The sequence below is a fragment of the Trachurus trachurus genome (assembly GCF_905171665.1).
Source record: "Trachurus trachurus genome assembly, chromosome: 7".
Classification (NCBI taxonomy): domain Eukaryota; kingdom Metazoa; phylum Chordata; class Actinopteri; order Carangiformes; family Carangidae; genus Trachurus; species Trachurus trachurus.
Window position 1 is genome coordinate 34,671,568 of NC_139901.1, and position 26,633 is coordinate 34,698,200.

The window sequence follows — 26,633 nt, forward strand, 5'->3', positions numbered from 1 at the left end:
CATAACTAAACGCTTTTTTCCCTAATTCAGTCCGCACTCGAGCGATGTTCAAACAATAAATATCACTGGACCTTAAGGCGTATCGATATTCCTTAAGGTCCAGTGATATTTATTGTTTGTATTGTATAATTGACCTCTGGCTAAGCCCCGCCCCCTCCACTCACTCGGACAAACAGTCAACATTCGGTGACAGTTGCTATGGCAGCAGCTGTCACAGTAGGAAACATTTCATTCAATCAATGAATGATGTAAATCCCAACTATATTTTTATATTTCAACGAACCATGTCAGCCACATCTGTATAGATATGCATTGTCCCGACTAAATAAACATATAAAGTAAAGTAAAGTAAAGTAAAGTGTGGTATGCGGCGCACCAGTGGCTGACGATGAAAATGCCGAAGTAGAGCTGGAAGACGGAGGCGAAGAGGGCGAAGGCCACGGTCCTCGCCCCGATGGTGAAGAAGTGCCACAGCATCTGGGCGATCACGGCCTTGTAGGACATGGGCAGCTTGTCGTCACGCGAGTCCCGCAGAACCTTCTGGTAGGAGGCGATCATCCAGGCCAGAGAGACCAGAGAGGCCGAGGCCGAGAGACCTGCAGGGACACAGGAAGTCACAACATCAACATTACATGATACAGTTAATGTGTCCAAATGAGCCGGTGCATATTCTCATTTGTCCAGGTCATAGTATTTCAAAGGAGGTTAAATCGAAAGCAACTGGACTTATGTGTCCAAATGTCTCCAACATGAAACCAGTTGATCTCAGCTCACTGTTTAGTTCAGTGTGTTTACTTCGGTCTTATAAAAACAAATACAATACACAAATATAAAGGTATAAATACAAAACAAAACAAAACAAATCAGAACAAAAACACAACAAGCAATACAATTCACTTTGACCGAAAAGGTGTAAGAGAAAGAACACTCCTTTGTGTGTTCTCCTTCCATCTGCATCTCAGGAAGTTTTACAGAGTAAGTAGAAAAAAATGGAACAAGTAATGTAACTGGTAATGTAACAAATTACTTTCTCCAGGGAGTAATCAAGTAACTGGCTTTTCCTGGTTTTACCATTCTGGTAACCCTTCCCCTGTGTGGACGGGGGGGGGGCATGGCTGTGGATCCCCTGCCCATCAACCCTTTCAACATTTTATTATGTTCATTAATGTGCATTGTCCTCCTTAAATAAACAAATAAATAAATAAATAAAATAAAACCCATCAATCAGTCAATCATATCAATTACACCTGGTTTGCCTGTTCACCCGCTGGCTTATACCAACATCCCTTGCTCTCTCTTAGTTTTTAGTATGTTTTTATTTGAACTTGTATTATAAGTAGTTTAATCTATTTATTGCACCCCGCACTTTCTTTCTTTCTTTCTTTCTTTCTTTCTTTCTTTCTTTCTTTCTTTCTTTCTTTCTTTCTTTCTTTCTTTCTTTCTTTCTTTCTTTCTGTCTTTCTTTCTTTCTTTCTTTCTTTCTTTCTTTCTTTCTTTCTTTCTTTCTTTCTTTCTTTCTCTTCTCTTGGATATGTTTGCCTTTGTTATTGTTTTAATGTATATTATGTACTGTGTATGGATGTTTTTACATGTACAAGGCAGCTGTTACAACTCCCTTGCCCGAGACAAATTTCCCCGTGTGGGACAAATAAAGTTTATTTGATTTGATTGATTTGATTTGAATTTAAGGCATTACTATTTTTGAGAGTAATGTGTAATGTGTGATGTGCAATATAATATTTTTGAGTAACAAGCCCCAACACTGCAAACGTTCTCAGAGTAACGACTGTAGAAACAACCACCAGCTCCAAACTCTCCTCCTCTGGTTCAGACAAACTGACCTGCAGCAGTTTAAAGTCAAGTGGTGGTGATAACTGATCCCAGAGCAGCCGCCCAGCCAACACTGGAGCTCATCAAACATTCATGGTTGTTAATCGTCCCGTCCCGTCTGCGATCGGCCGAGGATCTCACATTAAAGTCTGAACAGAGGCAGAGCTGAGCTGAATCTGTTCACACTCAGGATATTAAAGAGAAGCAGAGGTTCACTTTCTCCTCTGATGTTTAATAAACCAAGATCCTCTGACTTTAACTGTGAACTGCAGATTTTGAACAGTAAGAGACTCTGATTGTTGTTAAAGGGATAGTTTAACATTTTGGCAAATTGGCCCATCACCATAATCCCTATAGTCATAGCAGTAGGTTCGTTACCTTTAATTGTCGGTGCAAGCTATTTTTAGAACGGCGGAGCAGAGTTGTGAGCTGCTCAGAGCTACGCTACAGAGGCTCAATACATGCAAAACCACTGATGCACGTTGCCTTCAGGGACAGTTTTTCATCATCAGTCTCTGTATTTCCCTCTAAAACAACTCTGTGTGGTAACGTTGTGTTATTATCTCATAGTGTGGTGAATGTGCAGCTCACAACTTGTCCACCAGAGCGTTGTGGAGTTGTTGGATTGTGTATTTGATGAGTTTGATGAGGGAAACCAAGAAATCCCATAATGAGCCTCCGTAGCGTAGCTCTGAGCAGCTCACGGCTCTGCTCCGCCGTTCTAAAAATAGCTTGCACCGACAAATAAAGGTAACGAACCTACTGCTATGACTATAGGGATTATGGCAATGGGCCAATTTGCCAAAATGTTGAACTATCCCTTTAACTGGACCAAACAGCAGCAGCATGGAGCTTCTCCAACACTCACAGACAGCAGGAATCTCCCGTTCTATCCTCAGACTAACAGCTTTACGTCGACCATCTGACTCTGATGCCTGAACAAATCTGCAGAGCCGGAGCTCCCCGGAGGTTCACGACTTCTCCAGGAAGCTGAGTCTCAGTCTCAGTCTGCTTCAGGCCTCAGCAGGGAGTGTGTGGGACTGGATGGGATGGATTGTCTAACCCAGTGTGTAAATAGTAAATATCTAGTCTGATACCTTGGTCAAAGTTCTCTGAGAGCTCAAGTCTCCTGGGTTTCCCATTCTTTTACAGGCTGCTGCTGCTTTGTTTCCCTTTTTCACTCTGAAATTGTAGAAAACTAAAATAATACACTGAGATTGATTAAAATATTGAAAAAGAGTGTTTCATGTTTAACTTTATGTCTTTTGGAGATCATTTCATCTTCCACTAGATGAACTGTTCAACATTAACAGACATTTGGACCATGGGCGGACAAGCTTTTGCATGACACAGATCAGAAGTCACTTCAAATGCTGCACTATGCACTCATTGATCCGTACTTATCTTACTGCGTTGAGGTATGGGGAAACACATATAAAAGCACTTTACAAAAGATTTGCATTTTACAAAAAAGAGTCATAAGGATGGTTCATCATGCTGGGTACCTTGATCATACAAATCTGTTGTTTTTAAAATCGGGTATTTTAAGATTTGAGGACCTAGTCAAATTCAAAACATGTCAGATTTTGTTTAAAGCCTGGAATAGGTTGTTACCAATAAACATAGAACGGAGCTCACTTTTCTTCGTCCAAAAAGACACACCAAAAAACATCCAAATACCTCCATGCTGCTCGTCTGTAATGTCCGTCTTGTATTGAAGCCCCAACATGAGAAATTGTTCCAAAATTTTTTTAATAGACACCGGCAGAGCAGTAAACTGAGACAGAGAATTTAATTTTCGGAACAATTTCTCATGTTGGGGCTTCAATACAAGAGGGACATTACAGACGAGCAGCATGGAGGTATCTGGATGTTTTTTGGTGTGTCTTTTTGGACCGAGAAAAGTGAGCTCCGTTCTCAACCGTTATATGGACATGCACTGCTACGCCGAGACCCCCTGTAACTCAGAGAAGCCACGGAGGACTCTGAAACTTCTCCCAGCCCTCATGTATTTTGGGCATATTTGATTAGTGTAAGGCTCATTTGCATATTCAAATTAATTTTCAAAGAAACTTGTAATACAAAAAATTTTACATTTCATGGATACTTTCATTGTGTAAAGTTTCATTGTGATAGGAGTAACAATGAAACCTCATGTGGACTATTAGTCCACATGAGGGTGAGAAATTTGAATTTTGGGTGAACTATCACTTTAAATACTTGATCCGTTCAGAGTGAAGATCTAACAGTTGTCACCTGACATGAAGCTGAAGAGTTTTAAAGACCACCCCAGCTCCTCCTCTCCTGCTCCTCTCAGAGAAACAACCCGGAGCTGTTACATCAGACATGGACCCCAGACAGAGAGGATTATGGGTAGGAAGTGACAGATGCAGTTTGTTGTGTTTGGAAAACCCAGCAAATCCCAACATTTGGGGGAAGTGGAGCCAGCACGGACTGGGGATTTGTATTCAACAGATGACTCCAATGATTAGTTGGCAGCGCCGAGTCTCTGATCGGCCGAGTTATCAGATAATCAATGAGCCTGATCAGCATTAAAGGGATAGTTCACCCAAAATTGAAATTTCATTCTCATTATCTCCTCCCCCTCATGTGGACTAAGGGCTGGGAGAAGTTTCAGAGTCCTCTGTGGCTTCTCTGAGTTACAGGGGGTCTCGGCGTAGCAGTGCATGTCCTGTCTTCGTAACAAAAAGACACACCAAAAAACATCCAGATACCTCCATGCTGCTGGTCTGTAATGTCCCTCTTGTATTGAAGCCCCAACATGAAAAATTGTTCTGAAAAAAATTAAATAAGTCTATATTTTAAGCTTGTTTTGTAACGGAAGCTCCCAGCACTGCTCTTCCTGGTCCGTCCAAATCTCGCGCGATTTGCGTAGCCGTGAACTGCAAATCGCGCGAGATTCCTGTAGAGCAACACTGGGAGCTTCCGCTACAAACAAGCTTAAAGGGACAGTATGTGAGATTTACCCCCATCTAGCGGTGCGGTTGCATGTCGGCACGTATTCTTGCTGTTGCGTTTACGTAAACTCGGGCAGAAGTCAGAAAAACAACACACGCTGCATGTATCAGGATAAACAAGCCTCTATGTAAACAAACGGTCCGCCAGCACGAGGCAAAACAATACAGGCGTGACAATATGTTGTCATGGTGATGTCGTATTGTTTACCTGACCCACGTTTTACCGGCTTTCTCTCGTCGAGTAAAATAACATCCAGTCGGTTTGCCGACGGCGTCACTCACGGCGTCATTCAGGTGTCTGACTGCACCTGAAGGCAACACCAGTGCCTCCGTCCTTCCTCACACTAGCTACACGGTGGTGACAGTTTTAACAGGCGCTGTCTGGAAAACTTTCTCCCCGAGCCGAGAAGCTCCGGCGGCCCGAGTTTGAGGTTACTTACAGCCACGGTGACACTGAACGTAAAACATGGCGATTCAACATGGCAGAGAAGGTTCGGTGAACCCCCCCCTGTATGTTTGTAACGACTTGTAACATCTCATTCTAAGGTACGAGAAAGCGCTCGTTTGTATGCGGGCGCGATTCCACTTCAGTGAAATACGTATTTATGAAAGCGATATTTGATTTTTGTCAATAAAAAGCCAATAAAGTCCCATACTGTCCCTTTAAAATATAGACTTATTTAATTATTTTCAGAACAATTTCTCATGTCGGGGCTTCAATACCAGAGGGACATTACAGACGAGCAGCATGGAGGTATTTGGATGTTTTTTGGTGTGTCTTTTTGTTATGAAGACAGTTGGTATCCATTTGCAACCGTCATATAGACATGCACTGCTACGCCGAGACCCCCTGTAACTCAGAGGAGCCATGGAGGACTCTGAAACTTCTCCCAGCCCTTAGTCCACATGAGGGGGAGGAGATAATGATTCAAAATTTGAATTCTGGGTGAACTATCCCTTTAATGCAACACAGGCCACAATAGAAAACAGTGTTGTAGTTTGTTGTGTGTCTGACACTTTACTTCTACACTGGCAGGTCTAACAGAACAGTGTGTGTGTGTGTGTGTGTGTGTGTGTGTGTGTGTGTGTGTGAGATCGGTATGAGGGTCTATGCTTTATTCATGCAGCTCTTACAAGTAGCAGATGGGCTTTTTATTAATAAAATAAAACATCCTCTCTCTCTGGTTGATAAAACCCACTGTGGCACTTTTCTAACAGGTTGATAGTAACTTTCTAAAAGCAGCCTCCTGATTGGTCGGAGCTGCTGACACCACTTCCTGTCTCAGGCATCTCTCTCTCACCTTGCAGAGGGAGCACGGCGTTCCCGTGGATCATGATGCTCAGCTGGAGGACGAGCTGCGGCGCCGACTTGAGGAAGGCTTCCAGGAGGCGGAGCATGGTGATGTCGGCGCTCTCGAACATCAGGCGCCAGTGGAAGTGGCGACGGGGCCCGTTGCCATGCCAACGGCTCTGGGCGCCCAGGTAGAGGGCGTGGACGTACCTGAGTGACCGGAGAAACAGAGAGACAAGGTTTAGACTGGAGCAGAACCCACTCTGAGCTGGATCTCACACAACCACAGAGAAACAAGTCAAAAAGTCAAAGTCAAAATCATTTATTAGTCTCTAACCCGTGGGAGAAATGACTCTGGGACAGAGAGCAGTGCTGCTTCACAACAAGACAAAAACAGTACAAAAGAAGAGCTGCAGGAAAGTACTAAAAACATACAGTAAAATCATTACAGTGCAATATGCCTCAGAGAGTAGATAGTGTCAGATGTATGGACACGCAAACATTCATACACATCATCACACAAGCTGCTCATTCATAAGTTTAATGGACAGAGGGATGAAGGAGTTTTTGAGGAAGTTGTGCTGCACAGGGGGACTCGGTCTCTTCTACCTGAGTTTAAGAGCTCATATTCAGGGAGAAGTGCGTGCATTGAGTCTGTTAGAATAGAGTTTGCCAACCTCATGGTGGCCTGTTCACACAGATCTTGAGGTGTGCGTGGGACAGGGGAACCCAAGATTTTGCTATAGCCGTCTTGACCAGATTAAGTATTTGAGATTTGGCTTTGACTGTGAGATCACCGAACCAGGACGTAGCCTAATGTCTTATCTCAGGATGGACTCGATGGCAGCGCAATAGAAGATGTTAGAGCTAACGCCGAACAGGTCGCAACAAAGTGATGTATGATCGACCTCAGGTGAGAACATAAGTGTCCAATGACCAACAACAACAACAACATAACATTTCCATGTTTCCCACATTCTGTGTTATCAACTATAAGCTGTTTTCTTGTCTGTGTCTGTGTCTTGTCTTTCTCCTGGTTTTCCCTGTTAAAAGGGTTTTCCATGGTGTTTTCCCTCAGTGGATGTGAGGGTCTAAGGACAGAGGATGTTGTTATGATGGGATGGAAAGACCTTTGAGACAAACTGGTGGTAAAAATGGGCTATACAGATAAAATTGCCTTGCCTTGTGACCAACAGTGTCCTGGACCCACTGAGCCCTGAAGATGAACAACTGACTCTAAAGATGCTCATAAAAGAAAAAGATGAACAGTATAAATAAGAAAATGTGTGGTTGACAGATATTCTCAGTTTCCAGCAGCAGCAGCAGCAGCAGCAGCAGCAGCCAACAGGTTCCTCTGCTCTCCGACCTCCTCACACTCAGTTTGATACAAGCAGTGATCATTTATTTAAAAGTGAAAGCAGAGCGCGATGAAAGCTGTGATGAAAGCAGAGCAGCTGAAGCTCTGATCCTACAGCTGGAAACACACACATACACACACACACACACACACACACACACACACACACACACACACACACGAGGACTCCACCAGTGGGAAACTGAACCTCCAGCACCGTGTTCCCTCCAGAACTCCAGAACCGTCTCCACCTGTCACCGCTCTGTGGTTGTTTACCGGCGCCGCTGACAGGACGGGAGGGGTCGGGTCGTCACACTGACTCTGTTTACTGACTAAGTTTCACCTGCTGCTGCAGCGTGAAGAGAAGAGACGAGACGGAGAGTGAGACAGAAAAACAACGACCACGACCCGAGACACAGAGGTCGTTGAGTCTGTTACACCTGGACAGGTGACATCACAGACACAGGTGAGACATGATGGACAGGACAGACAGGTGGACAACAACAAACTACAATGAGAGGGAACGATCATTTATATGGGATTCACCCATAGATAGACTGTATAAAGAATGGACGTAGCACCCGTGACGTCACCCATTGGTTTTGGGGAGTCGTTTTTGTGACTCTACCTGCTGAGAACCCGCCCAATGGCCTCGAAGCAGCTGTCCACGGAGCTGCTCGGACCTGTCACTCAACACTTCAGCGCCCTAATTGGCCAGAATTTTTACCTAATAACAGTAAAACAGTAGAGTTAAAAAAAAATTCACCCCCCTCAGAGCGCATGTGGGGGTAGAAACTATCTGTTGAGCTAAGCTAATTAGCGACTTCAGGTGGAGGCAGGCTAACACTACCTATACACTTCCAGTGTTTGAGCTAAGCTAATTAGCGACTTTAGGTGGAGGCAGGCTAACACTACCCATACACTTCCAGTGTTTGAGCTAAGCTAATTAGCGACTTTAGGTGGAGGCAGGCTAACACTACCCATACACTTCCAGTGTTTGAGCTAAGCTAATTAGCGACTTTAGGTGGAGGCAGGCTAACACTACCTATACACTTCCAGTGTTTGAGCTAAGCTAATTAGCGACTTTAGGTGGAGGCAGGCTAACACTACCTATAGCCTACACTTCCAGTGTTTGAGCTAAGCTAATTAGCGACTTTAGGTGGAGGCAGGCTAACACTACCCATACACTTCCAGTGTTTGAGCTAAGCTAATTAGCGACTTTAGGTGGAGGCAGGCTAACACTACCTATAGCCTACACTTCCAGTGTTTGAGCTAAGCTAATTAGCGACTTTAGGTGGAGGCAGGCTAACACTACCCATACACTTCCAGTGTTTGAGCTAAGCTAATTAGCGACTTTAGGTGGAGGCAGGCTAACACTACCCATACACTTCCAGTGTTTGAGCTAAGCTAATTAGCGACTTTAGGTGGAGGCAGGCTAACACTACCTATAGCCTACACTTCCAGTGTTTGAGCTAAGCTAATTAGCGACTTAAGGTGGAGCCAGGCTAACACTACCTATACACTTCTAGTGTTTGAGCTAAGCTAATTAGCGACTTTAGGTGGAGGCAGGCTAACACTACCCATACACTTCCAGTGTTAGAGCTAAGCTAATTAGCGACTTTAGGTGGAGGCAGGCTAACACTACCTATACACTTCCAGTGTTTGAGCTAAGCTAATTAGCGACTTTAGGTGGAGGCAGGCTAACACTACCTATACACTTCCAGTGTTTGAGCTAAGCTAATTAGCGACTTTAGGTGGAGCCAGGCTAACACTACCTATACACTTCTAGTGTTTGAGCTAAGCTAATTAGCGACTTTAGGTGGAGGCAGGCTAACACTACCCATACACTTCCAGTGTTTGAGCTAAGCTAATTACGGGTGATACGGCTCTATCTCCCTCATTACTGCACGCACAGTAGAAAGGATGGTGTCTATCTGCTGGTCATGGACTCGGGAGTGAGGCAAGACACAAAACATTTCTGACAAGACATTACATTTCTGTGATTGTTTTTTTCTTCAGGAGGAAGAAGCGATGCATCATGGGTAAAGACGAGTCAGACGGTCGTAGTCGTACGAGCAGAGGAAGGAAAAGTGAGACAAAGACACTCACTTCCTGCTGCTCTTCTGCATCCACACGCAGATTTTAACTAGAGGAGTAAAAATAACCCAGCACACTTTACACACACACGTACACACACACACACACGTCAGCATATATGACGATTTCCAATTCTGCAGAATACAGACAGGCATGGATACACATGTGGGCGCACAAACACTACTACACACACACACACACACACACACACACACACACACACACACACACACACACACACACACACAGGCTGCATGGAAATCTGTCGCTCTGCAAATAATGTGCTGTCCAAGCAGCCGACGCTCCTCCATTCAGTTCCTATGTCTCTCTACCTCCCTCTCTCTCTCTCCATCTCCACCTCTCTTTCTCTCCTTTATTTCAATTCAATTCAATTCAAAAAACTTTATTCGTCCCCAAGTCTCTTTGATACGTCTACGTTCTGTTCTTCATCTTCAAATTATTGATCACCTGGTTTTTCATCATCATGTTGTATTGTATCGATGACATCATCATTAGCATTAGCACCTAGCAGAGACTTCTCTCTCTCTCTCCTTTATCCTTCTCTCACTCCATCTTTTTCTTTCTCTCTTCTCTGCTCCACTGTTCATCTTCCTGTCTTCCTCCTCCACCGTCTCTTTCGTCCTCTTTCCACCTTTTTCCAGTATTACTTCTTCTCTCCGTCAATTTATCTTCATCTTTTCTCCTCCTCCTCCTCCTCCTCCTCCTCTACTCTGCTTGTTATCTCTCATTGTCTTTCTCATCCCTCTCTCTCTTTCTCTCTCTCCATCCAATTTATTTCCTTCTTCCCTCCGGCGTTTTCTTTGCCTCCAGCTTCCAATCTATCAAATCTATATGAATCCTCCTCTCCTCTCCTCATTCGCTCTTCTCCTCCTCTTGCTATCACCCCTCCTTTCTGCGCCTCTCCTCTACTCTCCTCACCTCCTCCTTCTCTCCTCTCTACTCCTCTATCACCTCTCCTTTCAGCTCCTCTTCCTTTCCTCTCCTCTTTCACTCCTCCTTCTCTCCTCTCCACTAATCTCGCTATCACCCCGCCTTTCTCCTCCTCTCCTCTACTCTTCCTCTCCTCCTCCTTCTCTCCTCTCTACTCCTCTATCACTTCTCCCTTCTGCTCCCCTTCCTCTCCTCTCCTTATTCTCCTCCTCCTCTTGCTATCACCCCTCCTTTCTGCTCCTCTTCCTCCTCCTTTTCTTCCTCCTCCTCTCCTCTTTTCCTCACCTCTCCTCCTTCTCTCCTTTATGTACTCCTCTCTCTATCACCCCTCCTTTATGCTCCTGTCCTCCTCCTCTCCTCTACTCCTTCACTCCTCCTCCTCTTCTTCCTCCTCCCTTCCTCCTCTCCTCCTCCTCTTCCCCTCTTCCTTCACTCCCCCTTCTCTCCTCTTCTCCTCCTCTTCTCTCCTCCTCTCCTCCTCTCTTCCTTCACTCTTCCTTCTCTACTCTTCTCCTCTCCTCTCCTCCTTCACTCATCCTCTCCTCCTCCTTCTCTCCTCTTCCTCCTCTCGCTATCGCCCCTCCTTTCTGCTCCTCTCCTCTACTCCTTCACTCCTCCTCCTCTTCTTCCTCCTCCTTTCCTCCTCTCCTCCACTCCTCTCTCTATCACTCCTCCTCTCCTCTCCTCTCCTCTACTCCTCCTCTCCCCTCTTCTCCTCTACTCCTCCCCTCCTCTCCTCTACTCCTCCTCTCCTCTCCTCTCTTCCTTCACTCCTCCTCTCCTCTCCCCCCCTCCTCTCCTCCTCTCCTCTCCCCTCCTCCTCTCCTTTCCTCCTCCTCTCTGCCAACAATGCTACTATCTACAAGGCCACAGTTGGACCGTTGAGACCCTGAGCATTTGTGAAAATATGCGTGAGTGTGTGTGTGTGTGTGTGTGTGTGTGTGTGTGTGTGTGTGTGTGTGTGTGTGTCTGCTGTTGAACCAGGAATGAACCGAGCGAGGAGAGAAACTCACACAGAGAAATTAAAGCGTGACACACTCTTCATTTAAATCTCTTTGGAGTTGATATCACAGGTCAGAGGAAACACACACACACACACACACACACACACACACACACACACACACACACACACACACACACACACACATCTGTACTTTAACCCAGATTCACCAGAGGAGGAGACGCAGCAGCAGAAACACAACAACAGTCTGTGATTGTGTTGACAGAAGGTTTTTACAGTCGCTGGTTAAAGGGATATTCCGGCGTAAGTTTACATTAACCCATGGTCCAACGCACCGTAACACCGAGTTAGACCCCCCCTCAATGATGAAGTCTGCTAACCGCTAGCTTCTCCAGTTGTAGCAACGTTAGCAATGACCGCACCATAACAAACAGCGCAGTCTATTGATCCACTATCAACCGATCAAAAAGCCACTTACAGCCACAAATAATGCTCAGAACAGCACCAAACATCATCAACAGTACAAACAGGGTCCCATCCCATAATACGAGGCATCAAACATCTGTTAGCTTAGCCTGGTTTCTACTGAAAAGAGACGAAAACAACTCACCCACTCTGCTCCAGTTATACGCTATGCAGCAACTTTCCATGTCCAACATAGAGTCCAGGCACTGACAACACACACCGAGGCCGACTGGCAGCACAAACATCTGGTTTTAGCACAAACATCTGGTTTCAGCACAAACATCTGGTTTCAGCACAAACATCTGGTTTCGGCACAAACATCTGGTTTCGGCACAAACATCTGGTTTCAGCACAAACATCTGGTTTCAGCACAAACATCTGGTTTCAGCGGTTTGCACGAATAGACTTGCTAAAGTTGCTATAACTGGAGAAGCTAGCAGTTAGCAGACTTCATCTCTCGAGGGGGGGTCTAACTCGGTGTCACGGTGTGTTTCTCTACCAGAGTTTGATCCATTCCATCTGATTACATTTGGAAAGTCTAGAAGAGCCGCACCATTAAATTATTTTATTCCCGTTCTAGTTAGCCCAGAGCTAAAGCGGAAGTTAGCCGGCTAGCTCAGCTGAAGTCAGTGCGCCCACTTCCTGTTTCTTCCCGAATCCGTAGTTTTTTTTAAAAGCCCAAATTTGAAACCGAATTCAAATAGTGCACTGGCTGTTCACCACTAATCCTGACAGTGTCCTATTCTATTGGTCAAGTTATCGAGGGACGTAAACAAACTTCTGGCGCTATTTTTAGATTCCTGACACTTCCTGGTTGCTGCTTTTGACATCTTTTTCAATTTTATTTCAGTGTATTTCTCTCATATCCTCCTCTCTCTGCTAACCAGCTCGTCAACAGGAAGCAGCCGCACGGCGAGGGCACGTGACTGACAGGAAGCTGTAACTAACCATGTGTTCACCTGGAGGAGCCACCGTCGCCATGACGACGACAGAGAGAGGACAGGTGGCACCAGGAGCTCATTAACATCACTTCATCACCTGCGCTTCATATAAAAAAATGAACATGAACTTGTCTCTGCATTATACGGTAGCTAAGGTCTGAAAAGACCAGAACTGTTTTGTTATTTATATTATAGGACATTTTCTAGTTTTATTTCCAATTCGGGATAAATGCTGTTAGTATAAAATGAAACCAACGTGTTCATTGTACTCAAACACATAGTTATGAATAGTAAAACCAGAGGAACTGGTCATTTTGAAGGCAAGGCATCTTTAGTTATATAGCACATTTCATACCAAGGCAACTCAACGTGCTTTACATAAAGACAAAACATTAAAAAAAAGAGAATAAAAACAAACACAAAAAACAGAGTTAAAAGCAAGAGCAAATAAAAGAAAATAGATAATGTTTTAAGTTCTTAAAAAGAGCTCAGCTATAAGCACGTGAAAAGAGAAATGTTTTTAACCTGGATTTAAAAGTGCTGACAGTTGGGGCTGAAGTGCTCTCTTCATTTTTTCCAGAGCTGTATATATACTGTATATACTATATATATAGTATATAGCTGTGTCTCAATTCAGGGGCTGCAGCCTTCGGAGGACCCAGCCTACGCGGTCTCCGGAGGCAACGGCTTCGGAGGCTCCTCCGGGGGCCGCATCAACGGTCGGTAAATGGGACGGTCTAGCCTTCAGAGCACTTCCTGATCCCAACGTAAACAACGGCCGAACGTAAACAACGGCCGGACGTTAAACATTTAAAAGTGCCGCTTGTAACGGCTCTACCGCTCCTCCTCCTCCTCCTCCTTTTTTTTTTTTTTAAAGAAGTAGAATCAATACAAGGGCAGTTATCATTAATATACTAATAAACAAACCATTGAACAGCAGCCAGGGGGGGGGGGGGGGGGGGGGGCTTCAGGCTATTAAGTGAATAGAGCACAAGTAATGTGTTTTCATAGCTTTCTTATTAAAAGTTGTCACACACACCTCCGCTCCTCACCTGAGCAGCCGGAGCAGAGCTCAGCAGCGGGCGGCCACACCTCCGAGCCGGCCGCAGAGCCGGTTACCGTGGCTACAGCACAGAGCTGCTACATTCGATAGCTAGCGGCTAGGTTGCTAATAACAACAACGGTGCAGCAAAGCATCTTGGGAAACGGGAGGCCGCGAAGGATAGTAGCGATGCATCCTCCGAATGCAGGGGAAAGGAGGACGCATTTGGAGGAGCCTTCGAATTTGGACGAATTGGGACCAGACAGCCTTCGCGCAGCGCTGTGACGTAATCGGCCTTCAAATGCACCCTCCGAAGGATGCAGCCCCTGAATTGGGACACAGCTTATATGTATGATGTGATGATGTCATAACCCGGTGACAGAGGGAACGAGGGGAAACGTGTTTATTAATAACTCGTCTCTGCAGTCGATCAAAGACTCGTCTGACTCCGCCCCCTCCTCAGTCTCCACGGAGATAAATTGGTAGCGCTTGGCTTTTAACGAGCCGCTTATCTGTTAGCTACACACACACACACACACATGTACACACACACACACACACACACACACACACACATGTACACACACACACACATGTACACACACACACACACACACACACACACACACACACAGCACATTTCTATATGCACTGCAACGAGACACAGAGAGAGAGATGGAGCTCTTTAACCTTCATCACTTGTCTGAAGAAACTCTCAACCTGCCCATTACCACGCAGCAATCAGTGGCATTTAGAGTGTGTGTGTGTGTGTGTGTGTGTGTGTGTGTGTGTGTGTGCACTTAATGATAAAATGTCTCTTATGAAACACAGAGCGCTGGTTCTGTCCTGTGATTGGCTGACGTAGTGATCATGAGGAGCTGCTCGTTCTGGTCTCGTGTCGAAGCCGTTGGACAGAAACCAGCTGACTGACAGCTGATTGGTCGGTGACTGACAGCTGATTGGTCGGTGATTGACAGCTGATTGGTCGGTGATTGACAGGTCGGTTCGCCTGAATACATCTGGACGGGTCTGATTGATTTATTCATTTTAGTTTAGACACGTTTAAAATCTGTCTGTGGATGTTCTCATTCATCCAGGTCGTCGTTCTTCTCTGGGTGAATCGAGTCGTAGGCAACTGGACTTGTGTTTGTCTGGGAAGACGTTTTGTCTTCATCAGTTCCTACACAACAAGTCTCACTAGTCCGAACTAGAGCTGTAAAAGAGAGTAAGGACACCACCATTGACTCCCGTGGTAAGGGTTTAAGGGTTTAAGGGTTTAAGGGTTTAAGGGTTTAAGGGTTTTGCGCCCCTAGTGGCAGGATATGGGTATTGCAACAGCGCCCAGAAAACCCATTCACTCCAATGTATGTGTGTTGCCCACTCGCTGGTAAATTGATGAAAACAGCCGTGTTTTTGTTTTTAGGTGTCTTAGTCATATCAGATTATACTTATAATTTCAAAATGTAGATTGAAACATTAATGTAGACAACTGTTTTGTTGTTTTTTTACTGGCCTATGTGTTAATGTTTATCTGTAAAGGATCCTCAATGATGCTATTAACGTGGGTGATCTATAAATGTCCTTAAATTATTGAAAACACCACACTGCTCCTTTACCAACAATGCAGAGATGTCAGTTCTTTTGCAAAACCCATATTCCTCCACCAGGAGGCGCTGCCATTGGACCAATGCTGTCCTTACTCTCTTTTACAGAGCTCTAGTCCAACTAACTAGACGATGATTTGTCTTCCCAGACAAATACGAGTCCAGTTGCCTACGATTCAATTTGCCCAGAAAAGAACATTTAAAATCACATGACAGGAGGAAAAACAGACTTGTGGACTGATGTTTATATTTATGCAAATAGTTTCCTAATCGGCTGCTCCGTTTCACAACATATAGTCCCATCAGTCAGATGACAGTGATCAATCCTCCACCTCCTTAACGACGACACAAACTGACCGATGAACGTCAGGCGACTGAAGCCACAGAGACGTTCACATACCGTCGTAGTTCCCACCATAAACGGAGATTCGGCGGCGTTATTCTCATGACTCGCCACGAAACCGAAAGTAAAGAAACGCTGGTCGGCTCGCCCAGCATTTCCACCACCACTAATAATAACAAAATAACCAGAGAGACAAAACCATAGATTTATCTAAAATGGACCATTAACAAGTGGTAACGGAGATTCATCCACATTAATATCAGACTTTTTTATTGTCGCGGAATTTTTCGTTCTGCCGCTGGAGAAACTCCTCGTTGTCCCTTTAAAAAGAAATTAGTCAAAGTCAAAGTCAAAAGTCAAAATCTTTATTTGCCATTTGTGCATACAGATTTTGACTTTTGACTTTGACTAATTTCTTTTTAAAGGGACAGTTATAGTTACTTTCCCCCAAAACAACTGAGTTTCTACATTACATTAATTAGCTACCAGGAAATAAGTCAAATCACTTGGCCTCGCCCCCCCGACCTTCTGTTTCCAGACCAGTTGAAGGACTCAAACAAACTAGTGAATCGGTCCCGGTCCGGCTTCGGAGCTGCTCTGGTTTCCATGGAGATGTGTTTGTATGGAAGCACACACACACACAGAGCAGAAATGATGTGTGGAGCTCAGCTGTCAACAGCGACCTAGTTAGACCGCCACGCCGAGGAGACGAGGAGAGAGGAGGAGGAGGAGGAGGAGAGATTATAGGAGAGAAATAGAGAGACGAGAAGAAAAGAGGAAGGGAAAGAAGGAGGGAGAGAAAGAGGGATGATGTCGCTGTGAAGGAGGAAGAACGAGGAGGAAAAGGAGGTGAAGGCTGAAAGACGGAAACGAGACAGAAGTCACAGAGAGAGAAGACGAGATGTTTGTGTGTTTGATGCATCTGCTGCACGAGAGAGTGTGTGTGTGTGTGTGTGTGTGTAACAGTGTGTGTGTGTGTGTAACAGTGTGTGTGTGTGTGTGTGTGTGTGTGTGTGTGTGTGTGTGTGTGTGTGTGTGTGTGTGTGTGTTAGAGTGTGTGTGTAATGGAGGTGAAGCAGCATCAATCGCTGCAGAACTCCTGATGAGATAAGATCACACCGAGCGCTGACGTGTTTAATTGGGAATTGTGCTCATGTGCGTGTGTGTGTGTGTGTGTAACAGTGTGTGTGTGTGTGTGTGTGTGTGTGTAACAGTGTGTGTGTGTGTGTGTGTGTGTGTGTGTGTGTGTCTGCGTGTGTGTGTGTGTGTGTGTGATGTTATCACTTAACTGAAGGGCTCAGTTTGATCTTTTATGTCTCTGTCATTCAGGAGTTACAACGTTCAGAGCGTCGCTACGACTTCAAGATGAGGAGGAGGAGGAGGAGGAGGAGGAGGAGGAGGAGGAGGAAGAGGAGGAGGAGGAGGGAGAGGAGGGGGAGGAGGAGGAGGAGGGAGAGGAGGGGGAGGAGAGGAAGAGGAAGAGGAGGAAAAGAAGGATGAGGAGGAAGAAGAGGAAAAGAAGGATGAGGAGGAAGAGGACGAGGAGGAGGAAAAGGGGGATGAGGAGGAGGAGGAAGAGGAGGAAAAGGAAGAGGAGGATGAGGAAGAGGAAGAGGAGGAAAAGAAGGATGAGGAGGATGAGGAAGAGGAAGAGAAGGAAAAGGAGGAAGAGGAAGAGGAAAATGAGGATGAAAAGGAGGATGAGGAGGAAAAGGAAGAGGAGGAAAAGGAGGATGAGGAGGAAAAGGAAGAGGAGGATGAGGAGGAAAAGGAAGAGGAGGAAGAGAAGGAAAAGGAGGAAGAGGAAGAGGAGGAAAAGAAGGATGAGAAGGAAGAGGAAAATGAGGATGAAAAGGAAGAGGAGGAAAAGGAAGAGGAGGAAAAGGAGGATGAGGAGGAAAAGGAAGAGGAGGAAAAGGAGGATGAGGAGGAAAAGGAAGAGGAGGAAAAGACGGATGAGGAGGAAAAGGAAGAGGAGGAAAAGGAGGATGAGGAGGAAAAGGAAGAGGAGGAAAAGGAGGATGAGGAGGAAAAGGAAGAGGAGGAAAAGGAGGATGAGGAGGAAAAGGAAGAGGAGGAAAAGGAGGATGAGGTGGAAAAGGAAAAGAAGGAAAAGGAGGATGAGGAGGAAAAGGAAGAGGAGGAAAAGGAGGATGAGGTGGAAAAGGAAAAGAAGGAAAAGGAGGATGAGGAGGAAGAGGAAAGGGAGAAATAAAGTGAGAGTTTAATAAAGACAAAAAACAACAGAGAAAAATGTAAATAAAAGAAGAGAAGAGAAAATGATGTAGCCTATAAAAAAGAGGGGAGGGAGGAGAGAAGAGAAGAAGGAGAAGAAGATGAAAGGAAAAATGAAAAGACAAAAAATCGAAGGACAGGAAGTGGGAAAGGAAGCGAGAGAGGGAAGATTCCTGGAAATAAAAGGAAAAGAAAAACAGTCTGGAAAAACGACGGACGATAAGAGATGATGTCAGAGGAAACGGAGAGATGGAGGAGGAGGAGAAGATGATCAATCGATGTTTATGGAGCGATCAGAGAGAGAAATCCATCCCATAATAAAGGACAATGGGTCAGTGAGAGAGAGTCTGTGTGGCGGCCAATCAGAGAGCCGGGGCAGCACCTGAGCTTGTCTGTGATTGGACGGAGCAGACCGGACCGAACAGGAAGTGATGGTGACATGGTGACACCTGGTTGTTGCCGTGGAGACGACACGACGACAGTAGCAGAGTCTCAGCGTGATGACGTCATCGTCCTACCGCAGTAACCGTGGCAACAAAGCCCGTTATTTTTTTAGCTGATCATGATAAACCTCTTTTAGTAACCATGGAGACGGAGTGGCATCCTCCTCTTCCTCCTCCTCTTCCTCTCTTTCTTTCTCTTCTCCTCTTCCTCCTCCTCCTCTCTCCTCCTCTTCTTCCTCCTTTTTCTCCTCCTCCTCTTCCTCCTCCTTTTCCTCTCTCCTCCTCTTCTTCCTCCTTTCCCTCTCTCTCCTCCTCTTCCTCCTCCTCCTTTTTCTCCTCTTCCTCCTTTTTCTCCTCCTCCTCCTCTTCTTCCTCCTTTCCCTCTCTCCTCCTCCTCCTCTTCCTCCTCCTCTTCCTCCTCTCTCCTCCTCCTCTTCTTCCTCCTCCTCCTCTTCCCCCTCTCTCCTCTTCCTCCTCTCTCCTCTTCCTCTCCCTCCTCCTCCTCTTCCTCCTCTCTCTTCCTCCTCCTCTTCCTCTCTCCTCCTCCTCTCTCCTCCTCCTCCTCTTCCTCCTCCTCTTCCTCCTCTCTCCTCCTCCTCTTCTTCCTCCTCCTCCTCTTCCCCCTCTCTCCTCTTCCTCCTCTCTCCTCTTCCTCTCCCTCCTCCTCCTCTTCCTCCTCTCTCTTCCTCCTCCTCCTCCTCCCATGTTGAAGGTCGTTCCTTTCAGAACATTTAACACAGCAGGAGGTTCAGTCTCTCCTCTTCTCCCTCCTGTAGTTTCAGGTCAGACCTTTAAAAATAAAAAGTAATAAATTCCCTCCGTCGTCACGGTGATGAAACATGTCCCTCTGACATCATCACACCTCTTCCCGCTGCAGTGAAACCACGACGACGAGGATGAAACTTTGATTTAACGTCACAAACGTCCAGAAGAGAAAAGAGGTCAGAGCTCTGAACCATGATGTCATCACTATGATGTCATCACTATGATGTCATCAGCTGGTCACTGACCAATCAGATCAATCAGACCAGAACAGGTTCAGATGTGAGTTTGGACCATGATGCAACAGGTGTAGAGGATGAGCTGAGTCATTAATTCATTCCATTAAAATAAAATGAAACAGAAATGTTGTTTTTTTAAAGGAATAATGAACTCTTTATTAATCTGAATAAAATAAATCAGTTGCAGAGTTTCTGAACGGTATTATTGAACAACTACTACAACTAGAAAATTTCCTCTGGGGAAATTTTGAATGGGCCACGGCTACTGCCGATTTTGCCATCTCTGTCAACATGGGAATCAAACCCACGATCTTAAGGTCAAGACAGAGCTGATCAGACAGACACATGATCATCTTTCTATAAGCACTGATATGGAGGAGCTGTAATCACATTAGGTTAACTGTGTGTGTGTGTGTGTGTGTGTGTGTGTGTGTGTGTGTGTGTGTGTGTGTGTGTGTGTGTGTGTTACGTAACGTAACGTAACGTAACGTAACGTAGCGTAACGTAGCGTAACGTCACGTAACGTAGCGTAACAGTGCGTTCACACCGGAAGCGAGTAAAATATTCGCCTCTACACACTCGAGTTTGCCCGCTATAATATTTGTTTTTACTTGTGTTACATTCGTGCAAATATTTCGCTTGAGCTTCATTCGCGCCGCTGCCACAAATTTGCATCCATTTGCGTCTGTACATTAATATAACTTTTTATGTAGACCTGCGTACGGTGCCGTGCTGCGTTCAGGGGCCGTGGAACAACCGGAAACTAGACAGAAACTGGCATCAACACAATAATAACACAAAGTATACAACACAACTATTGGCTACTGCAGCTGGAGCGACACCTGGTGGCCGTGAGAGGAACTGCAGCTCCACACACACAGTCGCTAGCGCTCATTAAGAAGTTAACGTGTTAATGAGTCCTTCAGTTTGGTCCTTCAGATCGATATCGATAAACATTAAAACATTAAACATGAACCGGTCTGTTGGAGACGATGTTCAGTCTGAGACACACAGAGGCTCAGCAATCACAGTCTGTGTGTGTGTGTGTGTGTGTGTGTGTGTGTGTGTGTGTGTGTGTGTCTGTGTGTGTGTGTGTGTGTGTGTGTGTGTGTGTGTGTGTGTGTGTGTGTGTGTGTGTGTGTGTGTGTGTGTGTCTGTGTGTGTGTGTGTGTGTGTGTGTGTGTGTCTAGGTCTCGCTGTCCAATATAGCTTTTCCCAACACACCGCTACCATGGTTACGCAGGGATATGAAGCACCGCGGAAACAAACAGAGACGTTTGAGCGTCGGTGCTCATCACCTGGCTGTCGCGCACACACACACACACACACACACACACACACACACACACACACACACACACACACACACACACACACACACACACACACAGAAGCTATAAATATCCATGTGCCACTCAAAGTGAATCAGTTGTCTATCCCCAAGCTGCTGTCCCACATAGCCACTCAGCTGAGCTGTGTGTGTGTCTGTGTGTGTGTCTTTGTGTGTGTGTGAGTCTACGTGTGTGTGTGTGTGTGTGTGTGTGTGTGTGTGTGTGTGTGTGTGTGTGTGTGTGTGTGTGTGTGTGTGTGTGTGTGTGTGTGTGTGTGTGTGTGTGTGTGTGTGTGCGTAAGGAAAGTGTTATTTTCAGAGGTGTTTGAAACAGCAGAGTGAGGGGTAGAAATCCACAGAGGAGAGAAGTGTGTTTGTGTGTGTGTGTCAGAGTAAACACATCGTCCCGTGTGTGGCGCCGGCAGCCCCTGGGCCAATCAGTAGCGAGTAAACACATGCAGCGCCTCCACCCTCGGGCCAATCAGAGCGGCTCTAGCGCAGCGGCCGGGAGCAGGAAGTGAATGGACCAATCAGAGCGGCTCTAGCGGAGCAGGGAGTGTATGGACCAATCAGAGCGGCTGAAACGTCTGAGACAAGCGAGGAGACTCGTCCACCACCACCGACACCAACTCTCCTCCTCCAGATCCCTGCGCTCCATCACTTAGCCTCGCTAGCTAAGTTAGCACGCTATAACGTAGCAAACATACTAGTTAACAGTTAGCTCCGTTAGCTAAACACACACACACGGAGTTCGGTCTCTCCCCAAACACTGAATATTCCGCTCGATCGATAACGACCAATCAAATTAGTTTTCCTTACTCAGGTAAACTCGTGCTGCAACTTGTGGAAACTCGTGGAAGGAGGCAACAAACGGCCATTTCTGAACATCTTTAAAGGGACAACGAGGAGTTTCTATCTGGTTATAAAAAAGTCTGATATTAATGTGGATGAATCTACGTTACCACTTGTTAATGGTCCATTTTAGATAAATCTATGGTTTTGTCTCTATGGTTATTTTGTTATTATTAGTGGTGGTGGAAATGCTGGGCGAGCCGACCAGCGTTTCTTTACTTTCGGTTTCGTGGCGAGTCATGAGAATAACGCCGCCGAATCTCCGTTTATGGTGGGAACTACGACGGTATGTGATCGTCTTCCAACCTCTGACTTTAGTTCTTGATGAATGAAAACATGAGTCTGTCTTGCACCGGTCAAAGAATTTCACGGTGCGGAGGCTCATAAATGTAGTGTGGAAACACTTCGCTTTAACAAAACTCCTCGTTGTCCCTTTAACTCTCAGGATCAGCTCCTCTAACCAGGGAGAAGGAGCTTCCTGTCTCTTCAGCAGCTCGTCGTCGTTGTCGTTGCTGCTTCGGTTTCAAACAGTTTCCTTCATTTTGGAAACAAAGTGGAGAAATGTTCAGCCAGGACGAGAGGAGGAGAGGAGGAGGAGAGGAGAGGAGGAGAGGAGAGGAGAGGAGGAGAAAGGAGAGGAGAGGAGAGAGGAGGAGAGGAGAGGAGAGGAGAGGAGGAGGCGTTGAGGCTTCACACAGAGACACAGGAGCTGGATGCAACACAGTTTACCAGCTTCATGGCTCCCACCTCCTTACACACACACACACACACACACACACACACACACACACACACACACACACACACACACACACACACACACACACACACACACACACACACACACACACACACACACTAACTCAGTCCAGTAGAAGGTGTCATTAGCCCATTAGCAGCTGCTCATTATCTCATCTCTGTTGCAGCTTCAGCATCTTCTGCTTCAGTCTGACTCTCCTCCTCCTCTCCTCCTCCGTCTGAAATCCTACAGCTCTGCACAAATACAACAAGTTACTATAAAGGGATAGTTCAACATTTTGTCAAATTGGCCCATTGCCATAAATTGAATTGAATTGCACATTCACCACGCTATGAGATAATAACACAACGTTACCACACAGCAAAAAGGGATGTGTCAAAAAACAACACACATGGTTGTGTTGATATCATTTTGACACATGTTGTGTAGATTTTAGCACATAATGTGTTATTTTTTATTTTATTATTGACACGATACATGTGTCATCTGATTGGGGGAAAATAATTTGTTTAATTTTTTTTTAAAACAACATGTTTTTTTGTTTTTTTTACAGTAGTACATGAAATAGCCTTAAAACGAATAAAAATAAATAAAAGTGAATATTTTTGCATGTGAATAATCTAGTTAAAAAATTTAACGGTCCGATCACGTCATGCTCCTTTTGAATTTCTGCATTTGACCGCTGTCACCGCGCTTTTCACTCTTGTTCGAGGGAGGAGAGGAGGATGGAGTCGGAGTCGCAGCCACCTGTAAGTTAAGTTTTTCATTTGGTGTTCATATTTATTAGCAAGATAACATGCAGAAAATAACCTTTAAAATATGTTAAGGAGCTAAATAACGTTTGTAATGACTATAACCTGCTCCTGGTTAGAGTTAGCACAATAGCTATCTGTTAGCTTCAATAAACTTGGTGACCTCCCATGCAGTAACTTAATGATAATACAATATACGGTACATTAACGGTCAGGCTATGCCGACTTTTGACGGGGAAAATAGAAAGGTTTACAGCATAAAGTAACGTTATATCGCCAGGTCAGATGGCTACACATTTCCCGTTGCTAACGGTTTTTTTTTTTTTTTTTTGCGTGTAAATTGATATTAGCAGGCCAGCCAGAGGTAAGCTAAGTTAGCTAAATTAACGTTAACCTCTGAACATGATGGGAAATAAGCCCGAAAACTGCGCCATTGCCAGTGTGCAAGTTACTTTCAAAATGTATTGGACAATATCCCCGTCGGTGTAGAGTAACGCTTCACTTTTTACATTACTTTTGCGTTACTTTACTGTTAAATAACCACAGAAGTAACGTCATGAATGATTCGGCAGAATCAAAGCGGAAATAGCGGTGCTTTTATTTTGAAGAACCAGGACAACTGGTTATGTTAATGTACGTTAAGTTAACTGCTGTGAACTCGAAGCTACCGGTCAACAGAGGGGACGGGGGAGGGGAGACGTGACGTGACGTCGCTAGCCGCGCGGTGGCTGACGGCGAAAGTCGCCATATTGTGAGGCCACTTGTCGCTTGTTGTCAGTGTAGGTAACGTTAGCATCCGTGACAGCTAGCGAGGCTAACGTTACTAGCCTCCCGACTCGGTGCTCGTAGCTTCATCTACTCTCAAGGAGTGAGTGAGTGAGTGTGCGTGTGCGTGTGTGTGTGTGTGTGTGGGGGGGGGGGGGCTATGTTTGTCTGATATGTATGTGTATTAATGTTCTGTAATTAATTTATTTTGTTGACGTAATTAAAAAGAAAAGTAGTGGCGGTGGGGGGCGTAGACGTTTCTGAGCGGAGTTTTGAGGGAGCTGAGATGAAGCTAGTTAAGTGCAGCAGAGTTGGGGGTTGCTCGCCCCACTAGAAATAGATGTGTGTCACGGTAACAGTGCTTTGAGCTCGAAAGTCCCCGACTGCTAAACACGGACTCTAACCTGCTTCCTTAAGTGCATGTGACTGTGTGTGTGTGTGTGTGTGTGTGTGTGTGTGTGTGTGTGTGTGTGTGTGTGTGTGTGAGCGTGCGCGTGTGTGTGTGCGTGCGTGTGCGTGTGTCAGAGCAAGGGGTTAAAGGCTGTGTGGATTTTGTGGAGCTGGTTGATAAGAATGACATGTGTGCGCATGTGTAAGAGTGATGATTCTTATTGCTTTGGATCCTGTAGCTCTTTTTTTGGCTGCACAGTCCAAGTTCATGTAGTCAGATTAGTTTTGGGTTGAGATTTATTTATAAACTCATCATACTATACAATGAGTGTAAATAGCATTTCCCCCTCTTTTCTTCTTCCCCAGGAGGACCCAGACCACGAGCCTGGATCAGTCAGAGTTCTTGCTACTGTCTTTAAAAATGCAAAAGAGTGTTCAAGGAAGATTTATACTGTTCACACTCTTGAACAGCTTATAACTCAAACCACATCAGAGCAACTAGGTTTTGCATTTGACAGAGTTCTGAAATATCACACTGATTTCCAAGAATTTGTTGATGTTGACAGAAACACAGCAATCAAGAACTTTGATAGATTTCAGGTCTTCATGTCAAGCACAGAAGCACTATCCCAAACAAATGCTGGCGAGGCCCATCAGATTCAGGTATTTGTGTTCATTGTTCATGTGAATATATTCCAGGTCTCTTTTTAGGGGTGGGCAATATAACCTGAAATCTGAAATTTGCAGTCACATGTACACATCACTAGTACTGGAGGAATGCATTTATCTAACATCAGTATGGCAAAATCTGGGATGGTAAGAGAATCATAATGTCGGCAACAGGCAATCCTGGGCGTATCACCCACCCCATGGCTCTATACTATACGTAATAGTATTTTAAAGGTTAAATTCACCTCCATCATGTCTCTCCATTATTGTAGCATGTTCCAGTGCCAAGTGAACAGCGAGGCCTGCAGTCTCTACTTCAAAGCAAAGCACCAGAGATACTTGAGGAACACAAGATAAGAGGAACACTGAAAATTGAGTCAAGGAGGCTCCTTGTCAAAATATGCATCAGTCACTTGGTGGAGAAGCATGGATAGTAAGTACATAAGCTCAAAAAATATTGAACGACTTTGAATTGTACTTAATAGTCATTGCCCTGACAGATGGCAGTTTTGGATTTTGCTCTTCTCTGTCCCCCCAGTTACCCACCAAATGATGAAAAGCTTGCTCTCGCAAAGAGTATCATCAACACTTTCCCATCCTTGAAGGTTCAGATTGATGGAAAAGGAGATGGATTTGTAAGTAACATGATCTAATGATTTATATGGCCTAAATAACAGTCAAGTTGTTGTTTTTTTATCTCATTGTGTATTTTCAACACTTACTGTACACTATTCAGTATTCTAAAAAAAAAAAATTTTTGTTGTAATTTCAGGAGCATTTTTATGATCCATCATCCCATTCTGGATTCTTGGAAATGAGACTGCGTAACATCCGCCGAAAGCTGGAAGATGGTCAGCGCCGCTACACAAAGCGTAAGATAACCTGCGACAACAGACCAGGGTCAGAACAGGAACAGGGTGACAGCAGTGTGACCAGTGAGTGGATCACACTCATGAAACGGCTAAGGCCCTCTTCAGAGAACATTCCTTCAATCAAATCAGCAATGGAGAAGACGTACACCAGGCGTAGGTCATGGATATCAAAGGAGACTCCCACAATGGCTGAAATCTTCAGCGAATACCCACGCTTCTTGGATATGCCGAGTCTGGTAGGTGTCATATTGCAGCTCAGTCATTATTCATAATTTAATTTATATTTTACATATTTTATATTTTAAATATTTAAATGTTATATTGTTAATAACACGGTTGATTTAGAATATATTCTGAAAATGTCTCTTTATGTAAGTTGGATATCGAGTTCGGCAAAATGACGGACGGAAAGACTGACCTGTTCATCAGACGATGGGAAGCCAGCATCATTCCAAAGCTAAAAGCTGTGGCTGCCATGGAAAGAGGTGATGTTGCATCTCTTACGAAGGGGATGGAAGACCAAACAGATGGTATGTGTGTGTGTGTGTGTGCATGCATTTATTTTCTTTATTTACATGATCAATTATGATGATGATAATAATATGGCATGTATGTGAATAGAATGTAGGAACCCTCGTCCTGTTTCCTATTTAGCAGTGATGTTTTTGATCAGTGTAGTACTTTCTCAGTAGCCCAATCCA

The 26,633-nt window shown here is 45.0% G+C and overlaps 1 protein-coding gene and 1 long non-coding RNA gene across 2 annotated transcripts in view; one reads left to right on the forward strand and one right to left on the reverse strand.

Annotated features, from left to right (window-relative positions):
* The window catches only part of LOC310988711, a 531,702-nt gene that overhangs the window by 310,958 nt on the left and 194,111 nt on the right, over window positions 1–26,633 (forward strand). The window lies entirely within an intron of this gene.
* The window catches only part of xkr7b (XK, Kell blood group complex subunit-related family, member 7b), a gene marked incomplete at both ends in the record, with an annotated part of 58,654 nt that overhangs the window by 1,243 nt on the left and 30,778 nt on the right, over window positions 1–26,633 (reverse strand). The window contains 2 exons of the mRNA XM_083975314.1: window positions 377–596; window positions 6,110–6,309. Coding sequence (XP_083831440.1) covers window positions 377–596; window positions 6,110–6,309 — 420 coding nt within the window. The remainder of the gene's footprint in view (window positions 1–376; window positions 597–6,109; window positions 6,310–26,633) is intronic.